This window comes from Amblyomma americanum, chromosome 7 (genome assembly GCF_052857255.1).
Source record: "Amblyomma americanum isolate KBUSLIRL-KWMA chromosome 7, ASM5285725v1, whole genome shotgun sequence".
NCBI lineage: Eukaryota > Metazoa > Arthropoda > Arachnida > Ixodida > Ixodidae > Amblyomma > Amblyomma americanum.
Genome location: NC_135503.1, coordinates 81,066,919 through 81,080,432, shown reverse-complemented (window position 1 = coordinate 81,080,432; position 13,514 = coordinate 81,066,919). Strand labels below are relative to the sequence as shown.

At 43.5% G+C, this 13,514-nt stretch overlaps 1 protein-coding gene across 1 annotated transcript in view; it reads left to right on the top strand.

Annotated features, from left to right (window-relative positions):
* LOC144097280 (sodium-coupled monocarboxylate transporter 1-like) overlaps positions 1–13,514 on the top strand; it is an 87,934-nt gene that overhangs the window by 26,643 nt on the left and 47,777 nt on the right. The window contains exons 3-5 of the mRNA XM_077630025.1: positions 492–557; positions 3,131–3,182; positions 9,493–9,560. Coding sequence (XP_077486151.1) covers positions 492–557; positions 3,131–3,182; positions 9,493–9,560 — 186 coding nt within the window. The remainder of the gene's footprint in view (positions 1–491; positions 558–3,130; positions 3,183–9,492; positions 9,561–13,514) is intronic.

Below are 13,514 nucleotides of genomic sequence, written 5' to 3'. Positions count from 1 at the left end.
GACGCAGATGAGTCGTTTAACCGCTGAAGCAGAGTACAGGAGGCGCAAAAAAGCGCCAGAATAATTCTAATGCTAACTCATACACTGCTTGATAAATAGAACTGATTGCCTCTATACTACTGAACTAACGCTTTCAGCCAGACCAAAGTTAGCTCAATACTTTCCTGTAATATCCATGGGAACCTGGATAGAAAGAAATTTTTCTCTTTAGGGCGCATGGTTTTGATGCTGAAATGGCCATGCGCTGAAATATTAGATTTCAAAAATTAATGCCTCCCGTGGTCTAATTGCTGTGCATTGTGCTGCCAGACGGCGCTTCGGTTCAACCGTATCTTGCAAGCCATGAGATTTTCTGTAAATTTGTTTTCATTGCAAACTTGTTGCAGCAGTCATTTCTTTTTGCACTTTCTTGGGGAGTGCAGTCGCTAAATCTGTGCACTGATGGTGAAAAACTAACAACCTTTTTTGATTTTGTTCTTTTCGTCTTCCAGTACATACGTCTCCGTTTCAACGCAACCATTTCTTTGACTGCTTGCGTGATCTACATATTCCTTACGGTGAGTGCATAGAAAATGTATTCTGTCCTTAACTAGCAGTGTGATGAAGTGCAGTACGGTTGAACATACTCGCATCCGCTTCTTTTAGCTCCGCTCTTTCTTAGTCTTACACCTCGCGTAAACTTGACGCATCTTCTCGCCGGCAACACGCTAGGTGCAAGCCTTAAATACATTGGGTCCATTCAACGACAACTTTAAGCACTTGTGCGGACTTCGAAGCTTGTTAAAAAAGCGGTAAAAGTATTTCATATTGCAGTAGCCTGAACGATAATGGGCCAATTTATGGAGGTTAAAATATCTGATGAGGTTTTTATTGGATGCCTCACTGTGCAAGCGATTGAGCTTATGAATGAATAACGTGCAAAAATTATGATATAAATTTCTTTTGAAAATGAAATAAACACCCTTGACGACTTGCATCTAGCTAGTCGTGGCGATTGTGGCGCGTGAAGATGAAGGCAGCTATAGCCTTACAACAGGCATACAAGCATTCACGTCGTCAATGTCTATAGTATCTAAAGAGATTGCATCTATTACTACTGCCGAAAATGTCAGTGTCATTTCATCACCTTAAATTTAACTTCGGAAGTGGCCGCTGCTCAGTTAATAACTCCTCAGTGGACACAACCTTAACTACTGGGCATATCACGCTCCGCGCTTTCATTCGTAAAACACACCTCAAGTGGTAATAGTACATAATACGTTTAGCATCCTAAAAGACCAGCGACCTCAATGTTCGTACAGTCCCTGATGAATAACGAAATATGTTCCTGCATTTCTTTCCTATTTTTGACGAATTTCGACGGGGAAGGTATTGTGTCGGCTAGTTTCTGATTAAATGTTCTTGATTTCTAGGAAGCATTTTATAAATCAGTGAATGGCGACGTTTCGTACCTTGAAAATGTGGTTGTGTTCAGAAATTATACATTTTAATTTGTGTTAAACTCAAACAGAAAACGTGTTGTGCACTTCAATGCTTTTTATCGCGGTTTTTAATTATTCGTTTCACTGTAAAAAGGCTATGCGGGAAGGGTCTCTCAAGTAGTTCTAAACTTCTCCTTGATGAATATTCGCACTGAATTTTCAGACAAATTTCTCGACCGTATTTATGGTTTCTGTCACAAATGAAGCCTGCAGCGCAAGGAGCCACTTCACATCTGTTTTAAATAAATGAATAGAATTATGTACCTCAAAAAGCAAGCCTCGTCATGCCTCAGGACAGCTCCAAAATTGGCTTCGCCAGTGACCAGGTACACCTCTTCCAACCGCTTATAAATGTGCAAAATCCGAGTACCTGGGTCAGGAGATATCTCTAAAAATCGAAAAAATCGCCACAGGACAATGGCCGTCTTCCTTGTTATGTCAGGTGTGACTAATGAAGTTCGGATGCTGTCTAGCGCGATGATACCGGAGCTCTACCCAGTATAACAAAACAGGATGTAGCGTTCGTATTCTGTGCAGCGACTAGCACAGCCAATATTTATTAGATTTCACTGACTCTAGAACGTGAAAGATGTTGGCCGGGAGCATGACAGCTTCGTAACGACTTAAAAAATATACGGCACGCAAGCTGTTATTCAGGCCGAAGAACTATCTCCCGTTTTGCAAACGCTTAGTGGTTGGGCCGCTGGTCCCAGTTACTTGCAATTTAAGTGTTATATTTTGCGCTTATTGATGTTTGCACATAACCGCATATTTTTGTACTGTGTTCTTCCCGCTCTTCATTTATACGCTTGTTTAATGAAATTTAACTAAGTGAGCGAATGAGTAAATAATAACAGTGAGAATGGGAATGAACACGGCTGCGCATTTCACTCTTGAAAAATCGCAGACAACACCACCGAGGTGCAGATGGCATCGTATATCCCTGCAGTCACGTTCCATCGCGTTTATAAATCGAGCAGAATTAACTGCCTTGCATCCATGAGACTGCGAAGTGAGCTGAGGAAACTGGACGTTTCTCTTGAGCATGAACAGACTGTCGCAATTTTCCAAACTTGCGCACGCTTCTCCTTCACACCCGTTACTCTGCTCTTTCTGTTGGTGTTCACATGCCTTTCTTCATTGCTCCTGCCTGTTCCTTATTGCTCTGACAGACCTCGCTCACTAATTGTTCAGGAGCAGCGAAATAAGTAATTTAAAAAGTAAAGTTCAGGAAGTGGCTATCGAGCAGACAAGGGAAGGTAAATGGGGGGCTCATTATGTCGCACATTTCAAGGAAGCCAACAGCCACCGAAACTAAGGAGCATAGGGGAATGTTTCTATACATACGTATTTTTTTTTAATTTGAGGTGTTTATCAATGAGTAATTAATAATGTAAAAAATGTATTCCTTAAAGATAACTGATAAGAAAGCAGAACAAAAACAAACACATACCGCTGGTGGAATCCGAACCCTCGACCTCTGATTTAAAATACCCCCTATACTCACTCCTTGGTTTCGGTGGATGCATGCTGTATTCCCTCACAGCAACTGCCTAGCGACTCGAACAGTTATTAGAGAGAACACCAAGTTCGCAATGTGTTAAATTTGTTTTGAGACTCAGCAGCCCCCCTTTTATTTGTCGTTTCAGCAAAGTGTGGGTGCAATCTCTATTTTTGCGGCATCACTAACCTTGGTCACAGGTAAGGCTTCCCTCACGTTCGTATTTTTGACGCGAATATTTCCAAAAACAGGCCACAGTGGACATTTTAGAAGGAGGTAACTTTGATATAAAAAATGCCTGCAGATGATTTTTAATCCTGCCACAATGCATGAAAGAAAAGAACGCCAAAATATTAAGTCGATATTCCGACGCCGGGTGAAAAACTTGAGGGGACAATAATCTCCTCCTTAAGGGCAAGACGCGATACAGTTAATGGCAACTTCACTTGCCTGGGGTCATCTTAGCGTATCACTTCGCAGATAATGATGCTCTTCTTTCTTCCACCATCACATAACTCTTAATCTGCCCTCAAGGGTACAATGCGATAGCTGCTTGAGCAATGCCCAAGCAGTCCTCTATCGACTAGTTTTTGCCTATCGACTCTATCGGCCCTATCGCCTATATCGACTAGGTAGGTGTGTGTGTGTGTGTGTGTGTGTGTGTGTGTGTGTGTGTGTGTGTGTGTGTGTGTGTGTGTGTGTGTGTGTGTGTGTGTGTGTGTGTGTGTGTGTGTGTGTGTGTGTGTGTGTGTGTGTGTGTGTGTGTGTGTGTGTGTGTGTGTGTGTGTGTGTGTGTGTGTGTGTGTGTGTGTGTGTGTGTGTGTGTGTGTGTGTGTGTGTGTGTGTGTGTGTGTGTGTGTGTGTGTGTGTGTGTGTGTGTGTGTGTGTGTGTGTGTGTGTGTGTGTGTGTGTGTGTGTGTGTGTGTGTGTGTGTGTGTGTGTGTGTGTGTGTGTGTGTGTGTGTGTGTGTGTGTGTGTGTGTGTGTGTGTGTGTGTGTGTGTGTGCGCGCGCGCGCGCGCGTGTGTGTGTGTGTTCCACTACTACTCCACTGCCTCGCACCCTACTGAAAAAAGCTGTATGTTGCAATAACCTCATACCGATTTGTCACACGTATCTGAGACAGTTATTCTACACATGTCATAAATATGTTATACATTCTTACAAAATGACACATTTGTCAGACAAATGTCAGCAATATAACGTAAGTTGTATAACAATTGAATGACAAAACATTTGTGAGATTACTGCATCGTAAAAGCCTTTTTCAGCAAGGCGGCTGTTTTAAACGCAGCCGCCGGTGGGGCTTGTGAGACTCTGGTTCCTCTTCTCTCGAGAAACCTCGTGCAGGTGGGCCACCTGGTTTTTTCGCACACAACGTCAATGACACTGACGATGGAGGATTTTCTGAAGAGCGGGAACCTTAAACCCATCGCTTTAAAAACGAACACGGGAAGCGAAAGAAGAGCCAAGCATGCCACAGTTATGCTGAAGAAATTCACTGACGTCCCGATCCGTGCATATTTACAAACCAGAAAAAAAATATTCGTGTTGTCACTTTGAATAAGCATTTATTTTTTCCTAAATATTCTCTAAGGTTAGAAAGGAACTTACGTAAATAGCGCCATAGGTATACGGCAGCAGATTTGTGGCGCTTTTTTTTCTTTTAAGGTTTAAAATGTTAGAAGAGTTTCTAGGAAGAGTTGTAAGTGCTCTGAACTAATTCGTCAGAAATAACACGTATAATTAATTATTCCTAGTGAAAGTTTTATGCTTTGAATGATTACAAAACGATTCTATTTCTTTTTAACGCATGTTATCAAAGCCCTTATCCCAAGATTACGATAGTCTATCACTCAGATGCAGTACTGCATCCTATTGCAATATCTTGTGAATATAATCTCGTAGCATCGGTCAGTATTATTCTTTGAGGAACACGGCTGATCCTACCGTCAACGTTTTCTACAATGCAAGACCTCTGGTGCTGCACCATTCATGCAGGCGGGTACTGAGGACAGGAAACAGCAAGCTGATTTAGGTTTAGGCTTCAGCACTCTCTCATTGACATTCCAACTAACACGGTCATGGAGATTCCATATCAACACGTGACCAATTTGATCGCGAGCAAATTTACTCCACAGTGACATCATCCGCGTATTTCTTGTTCCCGCATTTTTCGCTACGCTCTAACCGCCTCAGCTCTGTTTACTGCGTATTGTGGTGGACAAGCTTCATGGTTTTGCCACTCAGCGGCAATGAGAGCTTCATCTTCGCGCTTTCCGCTGCGTTCAGGACTGCATACAATGGCAGCTGCCCCGCAAGTGTTCTGCCTGCTTTTGTCTTCTTGAAACTGACAACTGCCCCCATTCCCAGCGTTTTCTCTGATCCAAATCTCCACCACCATCAGTTCACCTGCTCACTCTGCCCCCTCCTCCGCTCCCCTCCTTAATTCTTCTACCTGCACCCGATCCTTTCCTCTTTTCTTTTGTACATGTAGTATTGAACGAAGCCGTCTCTTGTTCGATGGCTAGGCAGTCATTTAAACAAATATTCGCATTCAGAAGCACTATGCAGGCCAAAATAAATTTAGGCTGGGCATAAATTTTGTCGTTTTATTATACATGTTACGACCGTCATTTTGGGTTTTCAATTGCGCAGGCAGCGAAGCTGCTACTCTGTGTCGCTGATACACACCCATAAGTTAAACATTTTGCTGCGATTGCTTAGCAGTGCCGGCCGCAAGACAATGGCAGTCAGACATTACCAGCAGACACTTTTGCCGCGCAGTGAATTTAACGTGGCTAGTGATGATGAAGGTAGTCATCTTCTTTTCAGGACCTTAAAGTGAAAGCTTCTCTCCTAACTCGGTTGTTACATTTCAATATAAATTGAAGTCTTAAAGGTAGTAACAGCCAACCGCGGTTCCAAAGTGGTTATGGTGCTCGGCTGCTAACCCAAAAGACGCGAGTTCGATCCCGGCCGCGGCTAGGGGCCCGTGTACTGTGGGATGTCAGTGCACGCTAAAAAACCCCAGGTGGTAAAAATTTCCGGACCTCTTCACTATGGCGTCCCTCATAGCCTGAGTCGCTTTGGGACGTTAAACCCCCTAAACAATAAACCTTAAAGGTAGAAACATTTATTTACGCTAGTGTAGAATGATCGGGATAGCACATACACTTTTTATTTCAACTTTATTGCTTTCACTGCAACTTGGTTTAACTCATATGCAGATGTTACATAGTTTGCTGGTTACAAACCTATTTCAGTATTCCGAGATAGAAAGCGTGGTGGGAGTGTATCTAAATATATCATAAATCGTTGGTCGTTTGACGTATTGTCGAATTATTCACTTGTTTGTACTGACTTTGAAACTGTCTGCATTGCTTCTCAAAGAGTCAATAAATATTGGTTGTGCATCGCCCCCCTGAACTTAATTCAGTAATTTTTTTCGGTTCATTGATTCGTTTCTCTAATCTGCAAACATAAAGAAGTTGCGTGTCATTGCGCTACGCGACTTCAATATTAACTTTTTGGAGGATAACCCTTTGAAGATCAGTTTAAATGAAACAATGTTGTCTCATGCTTGTGACAATTTTATTGAAATGTCCACTCATATATCATTACACATTGAGACATTAACTGATTTGTGTTTCACTACTTTCCCATCAGGTAGCTGCATATCAGGTGTTTTTCCTTCTGGGATTAGTGATCACTTGCCTGTCTTCCCACTTTTTCCTGAGACGACAAAATCGAATACTGCGCTACGCGCGCAGAAAAGTTATGATGAAAGAACATCGGCAGATTTTGTCACTTGATGTCTACAATTAATTGGGTAGATGTATATCGTGGAGATGACTCGTCCCGTGCCTGTGATATATATATTAAGAAACTGCTTGAATTTTATGACGCTGCGTTCTCAACCCCAACTATAAAAAAACAGAAATGCTAGAAAAGAATGAGTGACAGGAATGCTTTTGAAGCAAATTAAACAAAAGAATAAAATGTTCTCTCGTTATTTGGAAACGCTATGCCGGGACGATTTAATTAAATTTAAGAAGTTTCGTAACAAAATAAACTCACATTTAAAGAAGGCAAAATCTCTTTTCTATATTAATAAGTTCTCGTCTATCTAACACAACCCTAAATTACTTTGGGAAGACATTAACGCCATCTAAGGGAAAAAGAAAAATCTTACATCTGAGCTAAATATCAACGTGGTGAATTATGCCGGGATGTCACTTGCAAATAAATTTAATGAACACTTGTTAGCTGCCGGAGCATACCAATCTTCTGTTAGCTGCCACTAAACTCAGATTGGAGACTCATATTTACCCTCCTGCAGCGCTTATTCTATATTTTTGTACCCAACCTCAGTGGATGAAGTTGTTTCCATAATTAAATCTTTTAGAAACACGTGCTGCTCACCTGGAGACGATAAGTTGCTGTTTTTCCTATCAAATGTGCTGTTAATATTATCGCTGGTCCCCTTACGCATACATGTAATAGAATGCTGGTCTCTGGTGTATTCCCTAGCAAATTAAAAGTCGCGCGTGTTGCCGTGTTATTCAAAGGTGGCAACAAAAATGGCAGGAACAATTATCGTCCTATTTCGGTATTGCCTCTGTGTTCAAAATTAGCTGAGCGTGTACCTTAAGGCGATTAAATAACTTCTTGCAAACTAAACGTCTAATCTGTCACCAACAGTATGGTTTTCAGGCCGGTAAATCAACCCAATCAGCTCTGTTAGATATTAAAAACTCTTTAATTAATAATTTTTAGAATAGGCTTTTTTTCTGTTGGAATTTTTCTTGATTTGTGCAAAGCTTTTGATTCTGTGAAGCATTGAATACTGCTCTATAAATTAGAGACCTATGGGATCTGTGAAGTGCAAATGCCCTTTTGGAGAGTTACCTAACTGCACGAATCCAGTACACTCAGATTCACGATGAAAAATCTATATTTGGTACGATAAATTTTGGTATATCTGAGGGTTCAATTCTGGGACCACTTATATTTCTTTCATACATCAATGACATTTTCAACATTCCATTAACTCCTAATATTATGATGTATGCCGACGATACTAATGTCTTTTTTCTGACTCCAATCTTCAAGTGCTTGAACAGCAATCTAATGTTTGGCTTAACGAGTTAGCGATTTGGCTCTCTGTTAACCAACGTAAGTTAAACGTCAACAAGACAACGTTTATGCTCTTCCATCCAAAAAATTGGCGGTAGTTTAGCTGTGGTTAAACCAGGAGTGACGTGATAGCTACAGCTAGCTGAGTGGAAATTGGTCACGTGACCAATCACATGACGAACCACGTGATCAGCCACGCCGCCGGCAGCTGCTCCGCACCACGTGACCAATAACGTGACAGCGTGGCGGAGCAGCCACACGGTGGCGGCGCCGCCACGCTGAAGGCTCGAAATACTACCGTAATGTAGCTATCGCTACAAAAACAAAACTTGGGTTTTAATGACTTGAAGATCGAGCAAGTTCATAGGTGCCGGTTTATAGGTGTGTATTTTCGCAGTGATTTGGGGTGGACAGATCATGTAAACTGCATTAGACTAAAAATGGCCAGGCTTATTTGTGTTATCTATCGTATTAGGCATCTGCTTCCACTACAGGTTAGAAGACATACTTCTCCCTTGTTCATTCCCACCTTGTATACTGCAACTTGGTGTGGGGAAACTGCAACAAAACCGATTCGTATAAATTGTTTTCATTTCTTAAACGAGCTGTACGTTCATTATGTTCAAGCCCAGTTGTCGAACACAATCCTTTCGAAACATTTCATGTTCGCAATTTCTTTCATTCCTACAATTAGATTTTGGCTGTTCACATTTGATACAAAATAAAGCATAATTTTAGTTCTTTCCAAAATGCTTATTATTCAAGAAATGTTACGTATGGTTTATGTGCGGTTGCCCTATCCAATGCAAGACCAAGAACGTACTATGGAAAACAAACTATAGATAACCAAATTGTAACATTGTGTAATGCCTATCAATCTCTTGTAAAAATCGCTGTAGATAGTCTTAGTGTATTTGGGTTTAAGAAAAAACTGAACATTATTTTTTCTCTTAAATACATTTAGGCTTAATCTGCATACTTAGTCTTGTGCGTTGTTTCCTTTTCTAGCAGAATGTGCATATTGTGTTTGCTGCCAATTGTTTCATTATCTTTTGCATCGTTTTGTTGATTGTTTTGAAAGTGTGTGTTTTTTTTTTGTCCATTCGGCCACCATGTTCGATGTATTATTAATTGTGTAGGCCCCGTCAGGAGGCTTGCCTCGTCTTCCTCCTTTAGCCTCAACTCGAGGGCATATTATATTATATGGTCAAATAAAGTACTACTACTACTACATAAACTACACAAAGAAATTAGTTTTTGTAACAGGACGAAGTATTCCATAGTTCATCTGAAAGCTACGAACGCCGTTGCGTTCTTTAAGTGTGGCCAACATGATTACTTGTCACGTACCTAAACACAACTCTCTTTTGCAGTGTTCGACGCACCGTTTTTCTGGTGCAACATCTTTATCGGATTGTCAGGGACGATATACACAGCCCTGGTAAGCTGGTCCTTCTAGTTCCTCCGCTTCATTTTTAGTGTAAGCTTTCTAAAACATAAACACTATTTGCTATAACAAGCTATCAGTTATGTTTTCATCATGCACTCTACTAAGCTTGCTTATTATTTTGCGTTAACCGCCGAGTGCACACGGTATTTGGCAACTAAACTGTCTGATTGCTCATTGAAGCAATTGGGACACGGAATGATTTATTCAGGCAGTATTCTCACCCATGTCTATGCGAGCTGTAGCGATCGTTTTAATAGAAAGAAAGCACTCTTTCCCGCTTTCCGCATTTGGGTAAATGCTTGCATACCGCTGTGCTAATGCCCAGTGCTGTTGTATGCCGTAACCAAAAATTTCCTTCATTAGAGCAAAAACTTTCTATTCCTGGAACTTTTTCCTTGAAGGAATTTGGAGAGTGCAGCATTTTGAAAAACAAAAGCGAAATTTAGGCTGGCAGAATGTCTTGAAAAGCCATTATTATTCAATTTTCGCTAAATTTTACAGCTAAAGCTTTCTGAAAACAGAAAAATTCCCAGAATTAACGTCACTGCTCCGTCACAAGGCTTCGTATGGTCCAAAACTCCGCTTGTAGCTTTTCAGACAAGCCCTTGAGTCGCACGGGAGTACAGCTCCAAATTTGACCGCCGGGGTTGTAGAACACTTCCCTGTGACAGAGTTTGTATCGGCGAGTGTACATGTTGAAGCTCCGCTGCCCATCCTCTCGCTATCCTGCGCCGGAACGGCCTTGTGCACTGCAAGTCGTCGTGCGTTGACACACTGCACCCTTTGTGCTGGTGGTAACGGCTCTTCTGGACGGCAGCGAACGAATGAGGCTGAAATGGAGGGGGGGGGGGGGGAGGGGTTGCAGGAGCCTCCACGTACGTCGCTCGGCGCCAATTAGTCGGGGAAGGGGCCGTGGTGACCTGGAGTATTCCACTGCTCGACGCTAGAAGCCTCTGGACATGTTGCACCCCCTCCCAGATGACAATTAATGCTACGTACCTATCGCCGGTTGGGGTGCGCCGTATCTTATGGAGCTCATCGCGCACCACCGAAGTGATGAGTTCTTTAAGCGTGTTCCTGTTGCTTCCGAATCCCTGCAACTGGACACAAAACGAAGCGGCATGCTTTTGACGGTCGTACATGCCGGCCCTCTGCTGAAGGACGCTCCCCATTTTAGTTGCCTCTGCAAGGAATTCCGCGACAGTTTTTGGCGCACGACTGCGTACCCGTTTCGAAAGACAAGTTATGTACTCTAAGCACATGGCGCCGGTCTCGATGGGCGGCTGAATGCGCGACTAGAGAGCACATTCAGCCCGCTCACGACAATCAGTGCTGCTGCAGGCCTCTAGGAGGTGACGAGGGAACTCTCGTCACGAAGATATGCGCTCTTCCCGCTTCTCGAACGAGATGCGTGCGTTGTCCTCCGCAATGAAGTAGACATTACGAAACTTGGCAGTGTCGTCCCGCCGGTTAAACGCGGCCACTCGTTCGTAATTCGCACGCCAATCCTCTACATCCTCAACCATGTCCCCGTGGAATATCTTCGGGGCCCGCGGATTCTGCAGCGCGTCTTAGGTGGAGGAGCTGTTCAAGCTCTTCATTGTTTCAGTATACTGGTCGTCGCCGTGAATTCTGCCGATGGCGGAGCGCAGTCGGAAAAGCCATGGAGGCGGTGGCTTGCATGGTGGATCGGCGTACCCACGAGCTCAGGGCTGGAGTCCTGGTTGGCGGTAGGAGTACGTTGCATGCAGTGTATGGGCTAAGGATTTCACCTTTCACCTCCGCCAGATTTATGACAGTAATGGTCACAATTTGAAGGTGTTCTCAAGCAGGAACACTGAAAAGGCAGTTCCAGAGCAGAATCGCGAGAGGCGCGGCAGCCGAACTTGAAAGGCTTCTCAGCAAGCGCCATCTGGCAATATGCCCGAATAATATCAGCATAAAAAGCTCGCTAAGGGCTACAATACCTTAACGTGAGCTTCTTTGGCAGCATATGTAACCAGCTACTCACCTATCTCACCACAGGGCATGGCTCTGCACTTTATGTCAAGCACAAACTAACCGATCACATGCCCTTCATGTGTGGCTTATCGAAGCCACACACGGGAGCAGTGCACGCAGCCAATCCTATTAACGAACGTTGCACAATGGCGTGCGTTCCTGGTATTTTTTTCGCAGCACATGAAATAATCGGCGGGCATTAAAGATCACAGGACCAGCCCGACGAGCACCGCGGCTCGCAGCCGTTAAGGCACGACATGCGTGCGCGGAGTGGAGCCTGCGGCTTTTAGGCGGAGACGCGGCTCTCGTTACGAGAAGCTGCAACGTTTTTAAGAAGCCTCCCTTTGGTTATCTTGTGAGGTTATTGTGCATCTATAAGAAGATAACGTTTCTCTCTAGTTGTATATGAAGATCTGCGTTCCTGTTGTGCTTCTCTGCTCGCGAAATTAGAGCGTTTTTAGCAACGCTGTGGTTCTTCGTGTCGCACTAATTGCAAGATATTACATGAGCAAGTGCCGGTTCAACCTCAGCACCTTTGTACCAGCCGACAGGAGAATCAGAGTAGCCTCCTCGTGTCGGCGCAAAACGACCTCAGCACGCCGTGCGGCCACTATGCACGATGGCATTTAAAAGGTGTTGGTTAGAATTCCACTCAAGCCCATACCTTTCCGCGTGTGCTTGATTTTTCTTTTTTTCTGGGCTTGAACAGACGGACGGATAATGCTCTGCGGTCAAAAAGAGGTGAAAACATATCCGTTAATGGCACTCCTGCATTATTACAGCGTTTTGATAACATTAATATACCCTTCGTTTATTGCCGTAGGTCCTCTAACGCGCACATCTACACTCCTGTGAGGGACACAAAATGCAAACATATGTAATCGTTGTTCTGAGTAAAGCATCGCTGACAAGTTTTTCGTGACTCTGGTAGGGCTCCTTCGCCAAGAAGCGAGGTCGTATTCGTTGCTCAGAAATTTCGTCTTCAAAATAGAGCACGTTCTTCAAGCACTTTATTCAAATTCCCCGCGTTTATGATGACGTCGTGACTATCATGAATTGCGTGAACGCCTATAGTCTCGCCTCGGAGATGCGCGTCAAAAAAATTAATCACGTCGCAGTTTGTGAAAGCAGTCCCTGGTGGCGATGTCTGCTTCATTTTTGCATCTTTGTTGGCTTATAAATATTCTGTTTCCTACGAACATAGACCTCTTGTTCAACGTAAAGCAAAATTAAACTGGTGTAGCATTATATTTTGTTCTTGAAACTGTTACATTTTAGTTGTAAACTGTGATAGCTAAGGTCCCTGTATTGTTATTTTTCTTTCTTTTAAGCGGCTTTAACAGGTGGACCATGTCGACGTTGGCGCTGCGCCTCTGCTTAGGCACTTTACACAGCTCTATGTACCTCGGGGTGTAGCTAGGTGCTGAGCCTATGTTTTGCTGGCATGTTTGGCTGCAGCTGCGGAGAGATTCGTACGTGTGAGCGACTACACAGAACTTACAAGGCCGATGTCATGAGGCCGCGACAAACGCCGACTAAAATACATACGTACCCTCGCTGGTGACGTCACGAAATTTCAGAATTCTAAGAACCAATCAGAGGCGCCGGCGAGGTCACGTCGGTGATGTCACGATCCTGGGATACAATCACAAACAATGTGTGAGCCTTTTTAGGGGTAACATCCTAATTCTGAGAACCAATAGAAGCGGTGTTTGAGTGAAGTGATCTGTCAGTGGTCAGATCATCTGCTACGCAAACAACGTCGCTGGACAGCCAAGCCACCGATTAACATCACACCTCTGAGACACAATTAAACATTAATCATCTTCAGCACCAGCTAACTACGGCCTCTGCAAAACGAAGGCCCCTTCCATATCTCTCCAATTAACCCTGCCCTGTTCCTGCTGACGCCACTATATCCCCACAAAGTTCCTGATCCAATCC